This window comes from Coturnix japonica, chromosome 1 (genome assembly GCF_001577835.2).
Source record: "Coturnix japonica isolate 7356 chromosome 1, Coturnix japonica 2.1, whole genome shotgun sequence".
Classification (NCBI taxonomy): Eukaryota; Metazoa; Chordata; class Aves; order Galliformes; family Phasianidae; genus Coturnix; species Coturnix japonica.
This window is the reverse complement of record NC_029516.1, coordinates 64,664,445-64,684,245: the sequence shown is the minus strand read 5'-3', so window position 1 is coordinate 64,684,245 and position 19,801 is coordinate 64,664,445. Positions and strand designations below refer to the sequence as shown.

The 19,801-nt window shown below is 40.1% G+C and overlaps 1 protein-coding gene across 2 annotated transcripts; it reads right to left on the bottom strand.

Moving 5' to 3' along the window:
* Positions 1-375: 375 nt before the first annotated feature.
* Positions 376-6,852, bottom strand: UPK3A (uroplakin 3A). 2 transcript variants are annotated; one of them, XM_015870423.2, is made up of 6 exons: positions 6,698-6,851; positions 6,295-6,450; positions 3,517-3,796; positions 2,269-2,351; positions 1,699-1,831; positions 376-1,374 (listed from the first exon to the last, which is right to left on the bottom strand). In XM_015870423.2, the coding sequence occupies exons 1-6, from the start codon at positions 6,822-6,824 to the stop codon at positions 1,287-1,289; spliced, it is 867 nt and encodes a 288-aa protein (XP_015725909.2). In that variant the 5' UTR covers positions 6,825-6,851; the 3' UTR covers positions 376-1,286. The 2 variants fall into 2 exon arrangements, with proteins under 2 accessions (XP_015725909.2, XP_015725919.2); XM_015870433.2 differs by lacking the exon at positions 1,699-1,831 and having other exon boundaries at positions 6,698-6,852.
* Positions 6,853-19,801: the final 12,949 nt, after the last annotated feature.

The window sequence follows — 19,801 nt, the reverse complement described above, 5'->3', positions numbered from 1 at the left end:
CCTTGATTCAATACACGAATGGGAAAGTACCTCAGGAGGGTGTTTAGAGCAGCAAAGCACCAATTTAAAGAACGAAACAAACAAAAAAACCCAAACCATTCCCAATCCTTGAGCATCCATTTCTAGCCAGAGGACTTGTGTCAAAAAAGAGCAGCTACCCATTTATAAACCAAGACAGTTTAATATAATGTAATGATAAACAAGGAGAAAATCAATAATAACTAGTAAGAGCTTTTTGCTCATCACCAGTAAGTAGAACAGTTGCTTATACATACTGAAAAGGACTTTGAAGATGAATCCTTATTGGTCATCTATGGAGACAAACCTGTTGCAAGCTGGTATTAACGGAAAACAAACAAACAAAAAAGCAGTACATAACTTAAACCTGGTGCAAAGATTTATTTCTAATCACCAATAAATCACAAAATGAAGAATCACTCTAAACCCCCCACCAGCCTAGACTGTAAGATGTGAAGACGCTGCTGTCTAAGGTAAAGAAAAGACAGAAATGAGGCTAAGCCAGATAGCTGTGAATATACTTGAGCTTTTCCATCAAAGCAGTATCACCCCTTTACCAGCCAATCAACAGTTATATGGAGCTCTGAAGAGATTTGAAGCAATTCTATTAGCCACCATTCCTGCAAAACTATTTGAGGATATTTAAGTGTACGAGGTCAGGATTACTCTGCTACCTGCAGGGTAATTGGAACTTGGTTTCTTCCTTTCTAGGAAGAAAAGACAAAGTTGAAGGTATGACAACTGGTCACTAAAATGTTGAGGAAGGAGTATTGCCCTGTTTTTTTACCCACCTTTCAATCCCTACTCATGTCTTATAACACTGTTTTCTAAAGCAGTTAGGTGTATTTATTTATTTTTTAACTCCTCAGCAGTTACTATATAGAGAAGTGCTGAGACTCCAATGGCTATGTCACATTCAGCTGAATATGAGAAGCAAATCAGGTCTGCTGTAATGTTTACTCCACATGGGAACATATGCTAGAAAACTTATTATTGGAATGTTGAAGCTGAAGGATCTCATAAACCTTCATCTCCAGATCAGGCACCCGATGTGTGCTATCGACTGCAGTCACCTAAGTGAAATCTTATTAAGATTTCAAGACAAGACAGGATATCATGCACTGCAAGACTTAAAAAACAGTCAATTTTCTGTGTTGTACAGGCCCAGTTTGTTGCATATTGTAGCAGGAGGCCAGTGCTGGGCAGAAGTCCTGCAGGGCACAGCACATGTCCAGCTGTATTTCCAGACTTCACTTGAATCAGGCTGTTCACTCAGAGCTCAGCTGTGGTCTCAGTTCACTCTGTTGAGTAGTCCCAGAAGGGCCCTTTGTCTCTGCAGAAGGATCTTCTGATACCCTAGTGGTTATGGGAAAGACTTCAATAAGTTCCAGAAGAGACCAAGTGGAGCCTATTGTCAGTATATTTTGCAAAGGCCAATTACTACTTAAAACATTTCATTCAGAGCAGCCTACAGCCTACTGGATGATCTTTTAGGTCTTTTCTAACCTTGGTGATTCTGTGATTCTATGATTCTAAAGCAGGTTTGACATGACAGATCAGATGATATCCTTTCAGTTTTGAACACCACTAGAAACAGTGGCTTGGAACCATAGAAAAAAATGCCGATTGTCAGGGGATTAGGTACTATTACTAGAAGCTGCAGGGTATAGCAGTACTTACACGAGAGCAGAAAGCACAGAAGCGAGCAAGCCAGCAAGCAGAAGGAACATTGACACACTTAGAATTGATGTAATGACAATCATGCTTCCACTCCTTTGTCCGGGCCAGATATCAATTTTCATGGGAAGTTTACCTAGAAAACCATGAAAAGAATGTTCCTATGATTTGCTTTTTGACTATGTACAACCTTATTAAAAGGCAGAAAGCAGGTGATTTAAGAGAGGAAAACTGATATCCAGGTGATTTATGGCGAACAAGCTTCAGACTCGGTGTCAGCATTTTGAAGTTATAAGCTTGACAAATATCTGTGTTACCCAGAAATTTTGGCAACACCCAATTACATGAACAGGCACCAACTCTGCAACCACATGGACAAACTTCATGAAAGCTTTAAAGTACACAAAAGAAGAAGACCATTATCCCATATTTAAGTTTGCGACTTCAGTACTAAAAGGCTGAAAACATTGTTAAAGCTGTAGAAAAGTACTAGACATTGCTTATTAGGAAATCAATAATGTCCTAAGGCAAGCAAGGCTACTTCAGAAGACCTGAACAAAGCTGCAGACTTACCTTTTCTTGTTTTGATTGGATCAGACCAAAGAGTTTGGTCTTTCATGATACCTTCAGTGTTATCGACCAAAACATATTTAAATCTGAGGGGAAAAAAGCATTAAATTAGGTAATTCAAAATTTGAGCTTCCTTTTGTAGATTAGCTAGTCAGACTCTAGTTTTTGGTTGAAGCATTAGGCAGAAACAGTGAAAGACAACTATTTTCAGAGACCATATAAGGAACAAATAGTATTAATAGCAGAAGTATTCTGTGCTATGACATGTAGTTTGCACTCTATTCTTATGAGACTTGGCAGGTATTAGCTTTCCAAAACTAGTTTTTCCCAGCTTGCTATTCCCTTATGAAAAGCCTCGCAAGTGGTTTTGACTTTCATATGGAAGTCAAAGACTTTGTCCAACAACAGAAACCTTTGGCACTATTTTTGATAGGGAAAGCATTGAAAAAGCAGGCCAACAGCAGATTTGGCAAAGAAATTCAGTTTCCATTCCACAATACTTTGAGTTTTCATAAATGTCTGGAGAGGAAGGTAGGCAGTTTTCTCAAAAGATCCCATAGCATTTTGTTTCAGAAGCAAAAGTTTCTACAGAAGATACAGCTTCATATGGCTGCCATCTTTACTACAGCTTTTAAACAGTGGATGACAGCAAAACCCAGTATCTTGGGTAACAGCAGTGATCATCCTCACACTCCCCGGATGGTTCACTTCAACAGACAAGCCTGAAAGCTGCCTGGCCCTTACTGTGACACCTCCAATTACATTGAGAACTTCCTGGAGCAGGAGGTTACAGAAACTTTTGGCTCCCAAAAATCCCATCAAAACAAATCGAGCAGAGCCAAACTCATGTCTGCTGTTTGGCAGATCTGTCTAACTCAAAATACACGGTGAATAATCTCAACTTCATTCTTCAATCTCCTTTTCTTCCATCAGTTTCTGATCAGATACTGCCCCTAAATCATCTGCTCCAATGTAGGCATAAATCCAGAAGTTCACACATGAGTTTTCCTGCTGACCCATGAATTTAACACGACAGCTCACCCTTACAAAAACACCATAGAGCACAATCTGCAGGGTGCTAGACCAAAGCCAAGCCTTCTTCATAACTGTCACTGCAGTAGTGCATTTCAGCCCCCAGTTAGGTACCGGTAATTCACATCATATTATCACAAGGGAACTCAGAAGAGTAAATTTTCCTTCTTAACTGAGTTTTAAAAGCAGCAACAACCTTGTAAGAAATAAGAGTTATACCTGTATGTTGTGTCTGGTGCAAGAGGTGGGTTGCAGATGTCTAGGAAGTTTGGGTCATACAAACAACTCCCATCGTCCCCAACTCTGAAGAGGTATTGTTTCAGGACATCGGAAACTTTGTTGGTGTCTCCTGCATCAGTAAACTTGGGGGGTGACATACAGTTGGGTACATCGAATGAGGCAGCCTTGTAAGGTCCAAGCTGTCCCCCATGTGTTTGCTGGAATGTATTGTCCAGTGGCTTGCTGCTGCTGTCAGTCACCACAGAGCTTATTGTGCTTCCTGCAGGAGAGGTGATTTTTAACAAGGTTGTTAGAACTGATGAAGGCTTTTCCTTTTATCTTGCATTTAGTTGACAGGTAGCTCTTCTACCCCCAAACACCTGAAACCAGACATCTGCTAACAGTATGTGTGGGGATCCTACTGCATCTTCCCCATCTGTTGTCAAAACTTTTTATGTTTGTTCCTCCAAAATTTCCTCCTTTCTGAGAAGGATCTGACTGACTGTGGTGGCAAAGGCTGTTCTTCACCCTTATCCCATGTGTCTCCAAAAAGCATCCAGTTCTGCCATTTCTGACTTGATACTGCCAAGGCAGTTTCTATAGAGCCACAATTCTGTCTCGTGGAGCAGAAACCCTGAGACCTCAGTTGCACAACAGCTGCACCTCTCAGAACATCACAACATGCAGACTAGCGTATAGGAGCTGCACGAGCAGATGCAGTTATCTGTATTCCCAACCAGCCAGGCCATGCTAATGCTTCCAGATGACATGACAGAAATTTTGAAAGTCTTCATGGCTTCAAGCCAAGTGTACATCTGCACCCAACTCCACAGCATCATTTAGAAACTTCAGTTCCAACTCTCACATTTTTCCTATTGCAAAGCCAAGGCACAAGTGTCCAGAGATGCTCCCAAGCTCTGCAACTGAGAGATAATTTATTCTGAGAGCTCCTTCCAGCTGTTCAGCACTGTCAGCACTTAAAGACTGCCAGTTTTCCCACAGCTGCAGTATACTAAGGACTACTTAGGTTTGTAAACATTCTGCTGTGCTCCTGGAGCAGAGTTCTTGCAACTGTTTGGCCATGAGAAGTTTTTAGGTATGACACAGTGCAAAATTAAGTCTGTTCTGAAAGATAAGGGTTCAAAATCTAACTTGGGAGACAGTGCTCAAGTTATCTGAACAGAGTCAAGAACATGAAAGTGAAGGCTAAGCCATGACATGAGCTACAGAGACTGTCTTTCCTAAATTCAAATAATTACACCTGGGTCTCCCTGCTCTCCCAGTGTCTTCTTTCAGTAACTCTCAGCATGGCTGTGGTGAGCTATTCTCTAAGCAATCAGTTATTGTGTTTGCTTTTTAAACGTATTAGGTAGATCAAGTCTGATAGTGTGATTAGCAAGAGTAGACCTAAAGGTTACATTCGTTCTGCAGAAATTTGCTAGGCTCTTAGTTTTGTTGCGTATTGATGCATTTCCTTGACAACAGAGCTGAACATAAGATGTTTAGAAAATTAAATTCTTAAGTTTCCTCTCTCCCTGCTCAAAAATGCAACCGAGAGTGAGACAATGCACTTTTCTGCAGGCCATAAAAATAAAATCCAAACAAAATTCCTTCCCCTTCTGCCAAGAAACAAGTTTGCATCTGCCTGTTTTAAAAACAGCAGAATAGGTTTTTCTTTATGAAACCTCATTTGTAGAGATTCATCCATCTGTAGAAAGCTTTTCCCACAGAATCCATAGGAGACGGGGTGTCTGACATCAGTCTTTTCTAACACAAAATGTCAGATCCAGATTTGCAGTTATAACTGCTTTCAGGTCATTGTAGCCTTTTGTATACACATAATGCACTTGCAATCTGTTTTAGACATGCAAAGAGGTGTACTTCATTACTGGGAATCATCTCAAAAGGCAGCGCTCTCATAATTGCACTGGTAGCTGTATCAGACAGTGTGTCTGGTTAAGGTTTCAACCAGTCCAAGGCAATGAAGAAAACTTCCCAGTTTTTCCAAAATAGCATCACTCAGCAGTGCAAGCTTTAGCATTTTTGTGCTGTTGAACTGTTTCTCCCTCCCACCCCACATAAACTCTCCTCAGAGAAGGAGGCTGCAGACAGCCTTTGGGTGCAACAGGATGATATCAAGTCATTCGTTCCTGTCAGCTTAAGGAGCAGCTCTAGCTGGCATTTCACACAGTCTGTCAGAACAGCAGGAAGCAGCAAAGGTAGCTTTTGGTCATGGCCAGTAATGATTCATTGCCAAGCAACTATGAAATTAATTTCATAAATGAATCTGTGTGTGCCAGGTATCTTTGCTCACAAGTCCAGCATGACTTGTTTTAGTCATAAATAAATTGGGTCTATGCAACCTTAACTGTGAAACAAACAGCAGAGGTTGCCCATCTTTTCTCAGCAGACTTACTTAGGGGATTGGGGCTTTTATTCAATCTATTCCTGTTTGGAGAAGGTAGAAGATTTTGGTCTGCTTGGATTCATTAGCAAGATCAGGGCAAACTGCTTATAACTTGTAGTGCTGTTCCACACCTACACAGGGTCAGCTTACAGTGCACACCTTTAATCAGTCCCATGGAATTCCTACAGCTATTTTATAGGAAGACCTTAGAAAAAGACTGAGACCAGAGGCTCAGCTTACATGTAACTTACAGCTACCAGCTTTTCTCTTTTCCTCCATTGATATTTGCTCCAACCAAATTCTGAAGAATAGCATGCAGTAGCCATGTAATGTAGTTATTTTCTAGAGATGAAATAATGCTTGGTACTTACCTGAACTTTTCATCACATACAAGTAGATGGCATAAGATTTGTTTGGGTGTAGTGAGCTATCAAATGTACAGAATGGTTTCTCTAGGGCAACTGTAGTGAGAGTGGGATTGTTGGTTGCAAGCTGAGGGGCTGCAAGCTGAGGTTTCATGCTCTGATCTGGAAGATAAAGTGACCAAAATAATATTGGAAAACCTTTTTCAACACAGGTCCTAGGAAAGAGCTTTAAGAGAAAGCAAAAAAAGAAGAAAAACAACAACAACAAAAATCACACACACGCACACTAATAATAATAATAATAATAATAATAATAATAATAATAATAAAAAATTACCCCGCCAAAACAGAAAATGAAGAGATACAAAGAGAGCAACAAGAAAAAATACTGGAGATAAGTACCACTTACCCGCACAAAGCTGCCCCAAGAAGCAAAAGACTAACATAACCCAATGGCTGAGCATGCCAGAGCTCTCTGAGCACCTGCCACAAAAAGAAAAGTAACACTGGTAAGTAGCCCCTACTAGAGATCTCATATATCCACTCCCTTCCAAAAGCTTCTCCATCCTTAGCACCTCCCCCTATGCTTATCACCCTCCTTTTCAGGTAGTGTCAATTACCCTGGCTCTCACAAGCTTCCAGCTGAGGGAGGGTGATGTATGTTTTTACCTGGTGGTAGGCAGCAGCATGGCTCTCAGCAGGGCTGTGAGTGGAGATTGGGTTGGAAGGTTCTTTACAGATCATCTAGTTCCAAGCTCCCTGTCATGGGCAGGGTTGCCAGCCACTAGGTTGCAGTTGCCTTTTGAATTGTGTTTCCTGGGTTATGTGTTGAAAAACATACGTCTTTTGATTCTGCTCAACCTTGGTAGATTTCAGAGCATCAACATGAATAACAAGCCACTGGGAAAGCTGAACCTGTTGTACTGAATTGTTCATCTGAGAATACACCTGATGAGTATTGCTATTAAGGATGGTCTGTTACAAAAGATTACAAAACTAATAACCACCTGCTTAAAGTAGGCGGAGGGGAAAAATAACTGCAAGATTTTACAGAATATTTGGAATTAGCTTGAAGCCACTGAGCCAACTCCAGACATACGGTAATATCACTACTGTTAGATTAGCAAATCCATCTCCTTCATGGATATGTCACGGGACCCTGACATTCATTTGAAATATATAATCAAATAATTATAATGCAATTTCCTCTCCATATGTGTCTCAGTTTGTTTTAAATCCTGCATATCAGCATGTGTTTGGTTCGACTATTTTTTGTCACGCTACTTTTGAGGGAAGATTTTGAATTGTGAAGTTATCCCAGATTTGCACTGCTATAGAGCAAGGATGTGTGTTAGTATTCCTTATCACTTCACCGTACACTCTGAGCCACTGCTGGCATAAACACTCAGGTCTATCAGATTGAAAATACTCATGTAAATCAGAAAAATAAAACTTACCCTTCTGTCTTTTATTACTAGGAATCTAACTTTTAATACTTCTGCTTTTGATTTGTTGCACAAAGTTGGTCCTTAAGCACTCAAGAGTGTTTTTATTCCTTAAAACATTATCAGTGATGCCCAAAATCTGGAAGGCTCCTGGCTACAAAGCAACTGCACAGCTTAAGAACAACAAGGCTTCTTTCTAGATCATAAAATCATTGCTTTCTCCAGTGATTCCCATAGAATCAGATTATGAGTTCCTTAGGTAGGTAACTCCAGATAAGCAGTCTTTTTTTCCTTTTTATTTTTATCTTTTTCTTGAGACAGAAAATGCACATATTATTTGCCTAATTAAAACAAAGCAAATAAACCACCAGAACATATTGGATGTCGGAGGAAAAGAAACAGCCTATTTTGTGACGTACAAGGTACTTACAGATACTCTTCCATGTTTTGCAGCAAATATCTTCTCCCTCATCTGCTTCCTGTAGTGGTCAAAACAGATGGACAACAGAAAGAACAACAGTTTTAAAGAGCAATGGGTTGAGGTCCAGAATCACAACATAAATTTTGGTTGAAAGGTAACAATCATTATTTCTTTTTAGATTTGCTGCTGTCAAGCAATAAGTTCACCACTCAGACAAAGCTCTACATGAACTTCTTGGAACTTTGCCTGGATGAAGGCTGTAGTACAGCACTCTGTGGGATATGATCATACAAGCTGTTACTCATGTGATTGATTTTACAACTGTCAGAAGTATGCCAGAAGAGTTGCTCATCACAGAAAAGTTAATCAACTTTTTAAGTGGTCACAGGATGACGATTCTATTCATTATTTCTCATGATGATATTTTCTTAAGCTGTTGTGACTTAGCCTGAGTACCTGGCCATCTTGCATTCACCAGACACACAAAAGGGGGGATAACACTGCCTGTCTTCTGAGATTTTAAAACTGTTGGGTTTACTCCATACTGAACAGCATCTCAAGCAAAAATAGGAAAGTAACATGACAATAAGCTCTCTCAGCTCCATCTGTGTTGACAGATGTGTCCTAAATTAGGACCAGATTCCATCCTTGCTTACACTCATGTAAATCCATATGGACTCCACTGAAGTCAGGAGAACTGGTCTGGATTTACAGCATGTTACCATGAACTTAACCACAGTGTAACTATAGTGTCCCCTAAAGCAAGCAGATGAGATCACTGTAAACTTCTGTGTCTTTGTTTAAGTAACTACGCCAGTCTTCTTGCTCTCTGTTACCTTGTGGTTCATTCTGGAGTAATCTGTAGAAGTCCTTAGAGTCAGTCTGGATCAATGGCTTTGTGAGAACAAAACTTACCTGTAACCCTGTCTTTCCAGGGCTGTATGAAAACCATAATTAACTGGGGATGATAGGGCCCCAAAGGCCATGAAGCGTATAGAGTCTTCCAAGATATGTAGTTGAAGCCATCTTCAGCTGTGTGCAGGGTGGAGATAACCCCCCATATTCTGCTGTGTTTCATCTCTCTTATTCACTACAGAGCCTGAAATTTGCGTTCAGCTTGCAAGCACAGATCCCTGTAGAGAACATTACAGTGTTTAATAAAGAGATTAAAAACAGGGGGGTGACATCAACCAGTTCAGAAAGAATCCGGTGCAGAGGGTAGAAAAATAAGTAATACATAGAATCCATTTTGAAGTGCTTCGAGCATCATCACTGGTTGTTGGAAAAGCTATAATAAGCTTGCAATTTCCTGCCTATATCTTGGTGGATGGGGATCGCGAGGAATGAGCTGAAAGAAGAGAGTAGTAATGCCTTTGTGAATTAATAAAAAATAATAAAAAAAAATAATAAAAAACCTTCAATGAATATAAAAGATGTGGGAGAGAATATGGAGATCTCATTAAAAACAACGATAAACTGGTGATCAAGGTTTGTGACAGTGGTGGAGAACAGGCAGATAAAAATGGGCAAGTATGGAGATGTAACACTGTGAAAAATCCTGAAAGTGAGGACAAGATGGAATATGAAACAATGGAAATATTTCTCCTTCTGCCAGTCACCCTACCTAACATGGCCTGGTGGAATCTGTAACTGCTTCTGATGCTTGGTCTCGCATTATCAACCCCACAGATTTTACCAGCAAGGAAAGCTGCTGTAGTGCTGCTATGATGGTAAAGGAGTTTGACCTTTTGAGAGTTGCACTGAAACCAATAAGACTGTTCTAAGCTGTTACTAGGCTGCTACTATAGGGTTCAAAAGTGGTTGTTCTGCTGGCCAGTGTTAATAATGTAATAATAGTATCTAGAAATCCAGGCTATCCTGGCAATGATAACTTCCAGTTATCAACAAATACCTTGCAGTCACTGCCACAATGTACTTACATCATAGGGCTATAAATAAAAGTTAGAAATTTCCCATTTATCCAGGGATAAAACTGCCCACTGAAGCAGGAGTTGAAATACCTTCTATGACATTTCTCTCTCAAAGTCATTCCAGGATACTTGGAGAGGAGGCAATTCACACCTCAAGATCTGCTGCACAGAGGCCACAAGGATGCCTGATATTTTTGAGCTGTTGTGGAATTTCTTTGATACATCGTTGGCTCCTTGGGAGAGTATTACTGCCCTTTGTGGCTGCCACAAGGAGCACTCACTTCAGATCTTTAAATCTGCACACCTATTGACGTGGCTTCTTCCTTTCCTAATAAAGTCCCTTTGTGTTTAAGGATTACGGGCCTCAGGATGTTGAAAAGGGGCTGAAGTGATGGAGATAAGCTCCATCCTACAGTCACTCTGCAAAGGAACAGACCTACCTGCTGTGTTGAGATCCCATCTGTGCACAGATCTGGGCAGTGTAACACACTGAGCCATAGATCTCCTTAAATTAGAAATCTTTCTTGTGTTCATAAGGAAATAGGAAGGATCAGTTATGAAGACAACTCTTAGAGCTTATTTTATCATCTGGTGAAAATTAATTTTGTTCAGCCTTGAAAGATCAAGCAGTGATAGCAATAAGAAGGGAAAAACAGCTTGCTACAGAAATCAGAGCCACACCATTGTTTAATGATGTAAATTGGCACAGCTCCATTGAGGTGAATTTCTTACTGACAGAACTGGTCCTTCTAGCTTTCCCCTCAGAAATCTCATGCAAGATCTTAACATTGCAGTAAACTCCAAACAACCTCACAGCACCGAAGCATCTGCAGTTTAGGGGAGCCAGAGGTTAAAATGAAAGGCCCCTTTGTTACACAAAAATTACTGTTGTGTTTGCTGAGGAAATTTCTTACCATTTACAGATAACTTTTTGAACTTCAGTCTCGTACTGCTGGGAACATCTAAGAGGTATTCGTGTTTATTAAAATCCTCAGTTTATGTGACAGTGGAGATGTCCCTGATAAAAACCAAACACCCTTTCTTTACTGCAGCCTTCTCAGAACTACCTGTTATGATGGATCATTTGTACCAGACAGACAGGTCCATATAGGGCAGTCACACAGTTCTGTGCATGCAAGATGGTAATAATGATAGTTTCCTAATTTACTGTTGACTGAATGAGAAACTTGGTCTAAACATCATTTACAATCAAGGGTCACACTGGTGTAAAAGAAGGAAAAGACAAAATATTGTTGGTAGTTCATTGTGGATGGATAATGGTGTGTTGTATCTATGAAAAAGTAATGCATTTTTTGATGAAGAGCTAAGCAGAGATGACAGGGGATCAAGTTAATATTCCTGGCTTATGACTACATTCCTTAAGCTGCAGTTTCTTTTATTGGCTTTGTGCAAAAGTGACTTGACTGTATTGGCACTGAAAAGGGCTAAAGCAATGACACTTCCCTGGATGATGTAGGTAAGCAGGCCTTTCCAAGCAATATGATCCCTCATGATGGCCCCGAGTATCTGTATGATATAGCCCTTGTACCTTCATTTTACCAGGTAAATGATATTTAGCTTTCTGAGTTTGCAACCAAAAGTGAATGTTAATGAAATCCTACTAGATTAACACTTGAGGTTTGAGATGGATTCCTGTGTAAGGGCTGGAGAGTAAGTTTTTTTGCTCTTGGAGATTTTTATAGAGCTTGGAAGTCTTCTAAATCTAGAATCTTGACGCATCACTGCATGGAGCTATTCTAATACCTTTGAGACTCAGCTGAAATTCAGTGCAGTGGCTGTGGTTTCAAATGAGCATGAAGTACAACATAACCAGGCTCCCATGCTGACCAATGCTCTGAATTCCACTGCAGTCAGAGTGAAGTTTTCTAACAAAATGATGAATTAAGTCCATAATATCATAATTTTAAATGGATAAAGCTTTTCATTAGAACTTCATTTATGCATTAATTTTAACCAAAATCATTTATTTATTGTTTCCAGGAGGATAAAAAGTACGTTATCCTGACTAAAGTTGCAGCTGAAATACTTTAGGTTACATTCTGATAGATGCTGTTAGAAAATAACCAGATAAATGCCAGAACAGAGCTAGCCTTTAGAATGAGGTATATGAATTAGATGTTAATTAGTCTGAGTCTGCATTCTTCAGACAATACCAGAGAAAAACCTCATGCAGTTGCCTTCTAAAAAAAGTAGAAGTTTTGAGAAATAATTCTGGTGCATCGGTCCTTGGTCTTCATATCCGTGGTTGAAATGCAGACTGTGCGGGAAGATGGAGTAACTCACAAGTGAGGCACTGAATGTCCATCTGGGACAGAGGACTTAAACCTATAAGCCTATGACAGGAAAAAATACATATATATTTTATTGTAAGATTATACGAGACATGCAAGCACTGCTGTGACTGATGTCTAAGTGTAAAAACTAAGGCACGCTGAAGTTCAGGGACTTGGAAAAAAAACACGTCTGCTCTTGTTTCTCCCAGTCCAAAATCTAATGGATGGAGCTAAGATATTTTTACTTAAGTGGTAAGCAGAAGCTTGATTGTCTTGTGTAGAACTACTTAAACCTTATTTCTCCTCTCTCTTGGCCTACAGCAGACATGGGGCAGCATCCTGGGATTGTGATGGGAGCAAATGGATGGCAACATGTAGGAACACTGATAAGCAGGATAAATAAAAGTCTTCTGCTGGCTTTCTATAAAGATCCCGTAAATGTATAACAGTAGTTCAGACTCCATTATTAATGGCTGAGAAACAATACTACACAATTTTTATAGAATATGTTACTAATGATGAATAAATGCTGATGGATGCTACCTATATTACTGTAGATGTGGATCTTGTAATCCCCTCTTAACCTTACCACAAATAAAATTACAATTCACTTCAGGCAGACTTTTGCTTGACTTTGCTGGAAGGAAAACCTAACAGAGGTCTCCACTGGTTCATCCCTACTTTAAGCAAAGCTTCCCTGTACTCCTCAGAAAAACATGCATAGAGACATTAAGATGTGTTAACATACTAAGGCTACTAACTAATAAAACAGTGTGCAGTTACTGGAATTGTTATTCCAGCATCTAAATTGTCTCCTGGAATAATGAATACTAAACTCGTTATGTAATTACATTAGTGATCACGATTAAGTGAGAGATGGTGACTAGCAATAGCTTTCTTAGTGAGTTGTATTATATTATCTGAGAGCAGAAATTCATTTTTCTTTGTCTGTTTATGACTTTTTTTTCTCTCAACCCTCTGCTTTTTAGAGCCTTTGGGGAATGTTGGGCTAAATGCCTGTTCTTAAGAAAGTCTTTCAGAGGACTCTGAAAGAGAGTACGAGGTTGTATCTCTGAAATTCATTGTCTCTCCACAGAGATCCACAGGTCATTGGGATCTCTTCTGAAGAATAGCATTGCACATAGCTTAACTTGCCTAGTTACCTTAACAACTCCTGCATTTTACTTGTTTATGTGTTGGTATGGAAGCTCACTGGCTTTTGTACTTGGAGGTCCTGTGCTCTGGTTTTGAAAGTCAGGATTTGGGGACAACCTACTTGGCTTTAGTTAGTGATAGTTAAAGAAAGTCATTTCAACATAGTTAGTGCCTCCAGTTTCATTAGAGTAAGGAGAGATTCAACCTTGTCAGAAATGTAATCATATATTTGTGTATATATCAGAATCTGACCTTTTATTTCTGTGTTTCATTGCTCAGTATTCTTCGGTCTTAGCGGCATCTGAGGACATCAAACCAATGAAGCTTTACATGTTGGAACTTACACTGTAATGATTGGATGGGCTAATATCTCCCAGGAAAATTCTGTATTTTTTTCTGTATTAGCTTTCTTTGACTGAAGCAATGAGGCTTTGATTCAAAGTCTTCTTAAATGAAAGTATCATATATCTCTAAAATGATTAGAATCTATAAGGATTTGAAAGAAGTGAACTGTAGCAGGTAGACTGTAATTCATCTTACCAGCATGACGAAAGGCCTCAGTTAAATAAAACATTGTCTCTGAGGAAGCATAGATACTTGTTTTTATAGGCCATATTAGCTACACTGATATTTAACATTTCTATCATTTACTTAAATATTTATGAGCAAAGTTAGCATCCCTATTAACATTTAAAATTCCCTTCCCTGTTTCACCAAAATGCCATATGATGGATGAGGAGATAACACGAGTAATAAAGACACGGGGCTTAGCAGTAGCAGTCTCTCACCTTTATAGAGCACTTTCTCATCTAGATGAAACAGGGCACCAGACAGTTTGTTTTACAAGTTAGTTCAGAGATCTTGAAAATGATGGAGGCTATAGTGACTTGATGATATTTATTCAATCCTAATTCATGTGTGATCAGGTGTATACACTTGTTCTTTGACTTCAACCTGACCAACAAGAACGGAGTTCTGCTGCCTGTCTATGCAGCTCCTTTCAATCATGGAACTGTTCAACTGAGAACTAAAGTCACTGAAATCTTCTAAATCTTTATATATGCTACTTAAGTTAAATGCAACACTCGTTTTTGTGGCATGAGTTAAATGAGTAAAAGTGATTCGCTTCACATATGGTGCTTAGTTATCTAAGAGCATTTTTGTCTTTATTACCCTTCTATTTTGGATACTGAGTGAATTAGATAAACTTTGAATTTTAGGATAAAAGGTCTTCCTAAAATACAGCGCTTATGATTAGGCATATGGCATAATATAAATAGCTTGAAAATAAGCTGGGGGGACAGGAAATCACATTGGATAAATAAGTGCATGCATTTATCTTCATTATTTATATCTTAAGAGGCTTTATGTTTTTCTATTATATTTCAGCTGAATGTGGAAATCCCACTGGAGATGCTGACTTCACTATGTAAGTCTTGATGCAAACACAGAATAATAACTTCCAGCCTGAAAAGCATGCAGTATAAACAAGTGAGGAAAGAAAGCATGCGGAGAGTCTAGATGTTACAAACCAGAACATCCTTTGAAATAACCATTGTCCTATTGGTGATGTTTCTAGAAAAGCTATGGATGTCAATGTGAGGTTTGTTTTCCAAATGATCCCTTGGATTTTAAGCTTTATTTTATATGCTGATTTATGAACAGTTCAACCCACACTCCTTCCCAATGTTAGTTTGGACTGTGGGGGAATTGGGCAGGTAGGTGGCTTCTTCTTTCAGAGAGTCTTACTTCATTATACCCCACAGAAAGACAACATGTCTTTTCATTTCCCCAGAATTGCCTTCCATACATCTAAAGCTTATGAGTTACTCAGAAAAGCACAGAATGATTTTACACCATGCACGGAGAAAAACATGCAAGGTTCACCATCCCTTCTTTATGCACAAGAGAGTAAGTTTTACTGATCCAACCCCTGATTTCAGACCTGACCTCATTAATCTGACTCCTCCTGAAGGCCCATTTCTCCTGTCCTTCTGAATAAACCCTGCAGATGGCACTGATCTGGCTTGGAAGGCAGTGTTTGCAATTGCTGATATTACTATAATAAAAGTATAACAGAAGTAGAAGTGTTACAGCACAGAGATTCTGGGAATAGATATTCCTAAACTGCCATTTTTCCCTTGCTGGTGTCCCTCCTGTCTGCAGGTGCACGCTGAAAGCAATGCACAGTGACTATGTGGTCACAACTAATTAAAAGTCTTCTTGTTCTAGTTGTATTTGCAGAAACTAAGCACTTAAGATCTTCTTAGTTTCCCTTATAGGGTTTCAGACAATACTTTGGAGATGTGGAAGAAAAGCTGAGAAGGACAGCTGACTTCAGATTATGAGTCTCTGGCTGAGAACTAGGAGGCAAGGCAACAAAATAAATCAGAAGATTCTAATAATCAAGACTTTTACTGCATTGCCTAATTGCTGCACTTAAGTGACTTAGTTAACTATAAAAACTGATATATCACTATATACTATTTATGCCCACTGAAGTAAATGTGTAAATGTTTCCATGGCTGATTCACTGGGGCCTCTGTGTCTTTTGAGATATCCTCCAGAAAGATGTCATAGTGCTTACTTGTGGTTGAAGGGAAGTGAGAACTGCAGCACACATTCACCTTGTCAGAGTGAAACCAATACAATGGTTGCTGACATCCTAGGCACTTTGAGTAGGATGTCAATAGCATTAATAGTGCTAGCAATGCTAGATAAGAACTAAAAACTGTGCAGTCCACAGAGGATATAGCCTGGAAGTCCCATGGATGGGTTGGATTTGTATCCCAGCAGAGTGAATCTGAGGAGTGCTGTTCTCATTCTACATCTGCAGAGCTAAAGCACAGAGTAAAATGGCAGGCATACAGCAATGAATGTAAAGGGTGGCAATGGAGACAAACGTCTGCCTCCTGTTCCTTGTGAAGGGCTTGTGAAGGGCTCAGATCTCCTATGAGGAGAAGCTGAGTGAGCTGGGGCTGTTTAGTTTGGGGAAAAGGAGGCTAAGGGGAGACCTTATCGCCCTCTTCCAGTACCTGAAAGGTTCTTACAGTGAGAGCAGGGCTGGTGTCTTCTCACTAGTGACAAGTGACAGGACAAGGGGAAATGGCCTCAAGTTGTACCAAGATAAGTTTAGGCTGGACACTAGGAAACACTTCTTTACAGAAAGGGCAGTTAAACACTGGAATAGGCTCCCCAGGGAGGTGGTTGAATCACCATTCCTGATTACCTGGACTGTGTTTATGAGCCATTTGTGGATGTAGGTGCTCACGAGAGTATGCATTTAGCAGAAGGGGTATTCCTTCCCTCCTCCCTCACCCCTTCGGGACCTCACTCTCCCCCCTCGCCCTCACCACTTCAACCTTCAAGCACTCCCTCCCTCCCTCTCCGCGTCCCCTCCCTACCTCTCCTCCCCTCACCTGGCGTGCAACTCCTATCCTTCACCTGCCCCGTCCCTCCCTTCACCCGTATTCTTCCCCTTACTATCTGTACTTCCTGGGCCTTCACTTCCTTCCTCCTCTCCGTCCCCTTCACTTCCTTGCCTTTCCTTCCTTTTCCTTCCTTCCTCTTCCTTCCTTCCTTCCTTCCTTCTTCCTTCCTTTCCTCTTCCTTCCCTTCTCCTCCTTCCTCCTTCCTTCCGCTCCTTCCTTCCGATCCTTCCTTCCTTCCTTCCTTCCTTCCTTCCTTCCTTCCTTCCTTCCCTCCTTCCTTCCTTCCTTCCTTCCCTCCTTCACTCCTTCACTCCTTCCTTCCTTCACTCCTTCCTTCACTCCTTCCTTCACTCCTTCACTCCTTCCTTCCCTCCTTCCTTCACTCCTTCACTCCTTCCTTCCTTCACTCCTTCCTTCACTCCTTCCTTCACTCCTTCCCTCCTTCCTTCCCTCCTTCCTTCACTCCTTCACTTCTTCACTCCTTCACTCCTTTCTTTCTTCCCTCCTTTCTCCCTTCCCTCCTTTCTCCCTTCCCTCTTTCTTCCCTCCCTTCTCCCTCTCTCCCATTTCACCTTTTCCCCTCCCTTCCTCCCTCCCTCCCTTCCTCCCTTTCTCTCTTTCTTTCTATCCTTCTCTCTCTTTTTCTTCTTAAATGGTTCAATTTAGGGATTTACACAGAAAAATAAACACAAAAACTGTGTATTTAAAATATAAGAGAAATAGGCATTTTAAATATACATCACTTTGTTTACTTACTTAAACCCTAGGGGAACAAGGGCATATTAGACCCATGATTCCCTTGGAAACCCATATTCAGTGAAATGGGAACATTTCAGCACATGTAATTGATTTATACTTCAAAAAAATGAACATTTTTTCCCCCTCCCCACTCCTAAGCTGTTTGATTTGAAAGTAATTGCTCTGCTTTTGAGAGGCAACGAGAGGTACAGATACAGGGCTTACGTCAAAACTGGTAACCCCAATGCCACATCAAAGCCACACAAATGTGGCTGTGAGTGAAACCAGATAAATGCACTGATAGTCAGTCAGCATGAGCACTGGCCAACTGAGACAATATTTATACATCTGCAGGGAGTATGTTTTATTTAGTGTTTAGAAGGTGGTCATTTGATCGACCAGAGCTTCAGTTTGTTTGGTGGGGATGAAGGGGTGCTGGGGCTTCAAAGGTCCAACCAGATGTTCTGGTTAAAGATTCCAGTGCTTATTTCTTACTCCTTGTTGCCACCTAGTGAATTCAAAAGTGATTTCATGATGGATCTGTGTTCTGTTTGTTAGTTTGGTTCTTGCTTGAGATTTTTATTACCTCGTTGTCTGAAAGGAAAAGAAAAAATGAAACTTCAGAAACTGTATCCATTGTTGGGAAAGAGTGGAAAGATTTTCTGGTATGTTATTTTGCTGTGAGTCAAGATAGGCCAACTTGGGGAAGCTCTCATAAGCTCCTTGGCTGATGGAAATTTATTCATGTTCTAAGTGCGGACTGGTTGCCTGGTATCTCTCTGGTAAAGCAGCATAAGGTGTTTCTTATACTCCTACTTCTTCCTCATTTCAGAGCAGTCTTTCCCATTACCCCTTGCCCCTAGGTCATTTTGTCTTCTTTTTCTTCCTTTCTGCTTCTATTCCTTCCCCTTCAAATATTGGTCTTTATGCTGTTTCCCTCCCATTTGCCCTTACTATGAGCAAGACACATTCTTCATTTAGTGTTTGGAAAGTAAATATTCCTCATGATAGTTTTGATATGTTTTGGCAGTGCAAGTGAATCTCTCTTCTGACTGGTCCTAATTCTGACTCCTGTTATCCTTTACAGTGATAGTGGGGAAAGTCTCTTCTCACCGGTGACAGGTGACAGGACGAGGGAAAATGGCCTCAAGTTGCACCAAGGTAAGTTTAGGTTGGGCATTAGGAAACACTTATGTACAGAAAGAGTAGTTAAACACGAGAATAGGCTCCCCAGGGAGGTGGTTGAGTCACCATCCCTGATGTGTTTAAGAGCCGTTTGGATGTGGTACTCAGAGATACGATTTAGCAGAGGGTTGTTAGAGTTAGGGTACTATGGTTAGGATGTGGTTGGACCTGATGATATTTGAGGTCTTTTCCAACCTGAGTAATTCTATGGTTCTATGACTCTATGGCCCCCAAAACGTCAGAAAAGAGATGTGACATACAGATGACTCCTAGGATGCTAAATTGGTTCTTGAAAACCTAGTTCAGTTCCTGAATCTCTTTCCTTCATTTGTTCCATTGTGTCTCTTCTGTTCAGAAGGGTAACATGAGATATAGAACAGGTTAAAAGCTTTCATTTCCACTCCCTGGCAAAATAAGAATCAATACTTACTACAACTTGACAACTCTGTTGCAAACAACAATCTTATTGACTTGAGTTGATACCTAAGATGTTCTTCTAGGTTTCTGACATTACATTTTGCACATTTGTAATCTGGTCAATGAAAGATCTCAACAAGATAATTCTTCCAATAAACATCTCCCGTTCAACTAATAAAATAAATTAAGCAATAAATTGCAGGACTGAAAGGCTTGAAAATCTCAGAAACTGATATGATCACTCCTTGCAAGCTACAAACATAGATTTAACTATCTTTGGTGAAGACATTAAGTTTCAGAGGTACGTCATTCATAGGTTGCAAAAAATCTGCTGATTTGAAAAGCTGGTAGAATTAAAAGGTGTTGGTTTTGTTTTTAAAACCACACATTTATTTTAGTCTTGATGGGGTAGGCTCATAAATAGCACCTGAGATCAAGAGAATTTTTATCTGAGGTCAGAGAATTAACAGATATTTTCATACCTTGTATTTCCAAG

Bases quoted from the DNA above. Each gene is read 5' to 3' on its own strand.
- UPK3A (XM_015870423.2), bottom strand. From the start codon at position 6,824: ATGAGATCTCTAGTAGGGGCTACTTACCAGTGTTACTTTTCTTTTTGT. The intron at 2,352-3,516 runs GTATAACTCTTA...TTTTCCCCTCAG, and splicing joins GCACCAGACACAACATACAG to ATTTAAATATGTTTTGGTCG. The intron at 1,375-1,698 runs GTAAGTACTGCT...CATAACCACTAG, and splicing joins TCTGTGCTTTCTGCTCTCGT to GGTATCAGAAGATCCTTCTG.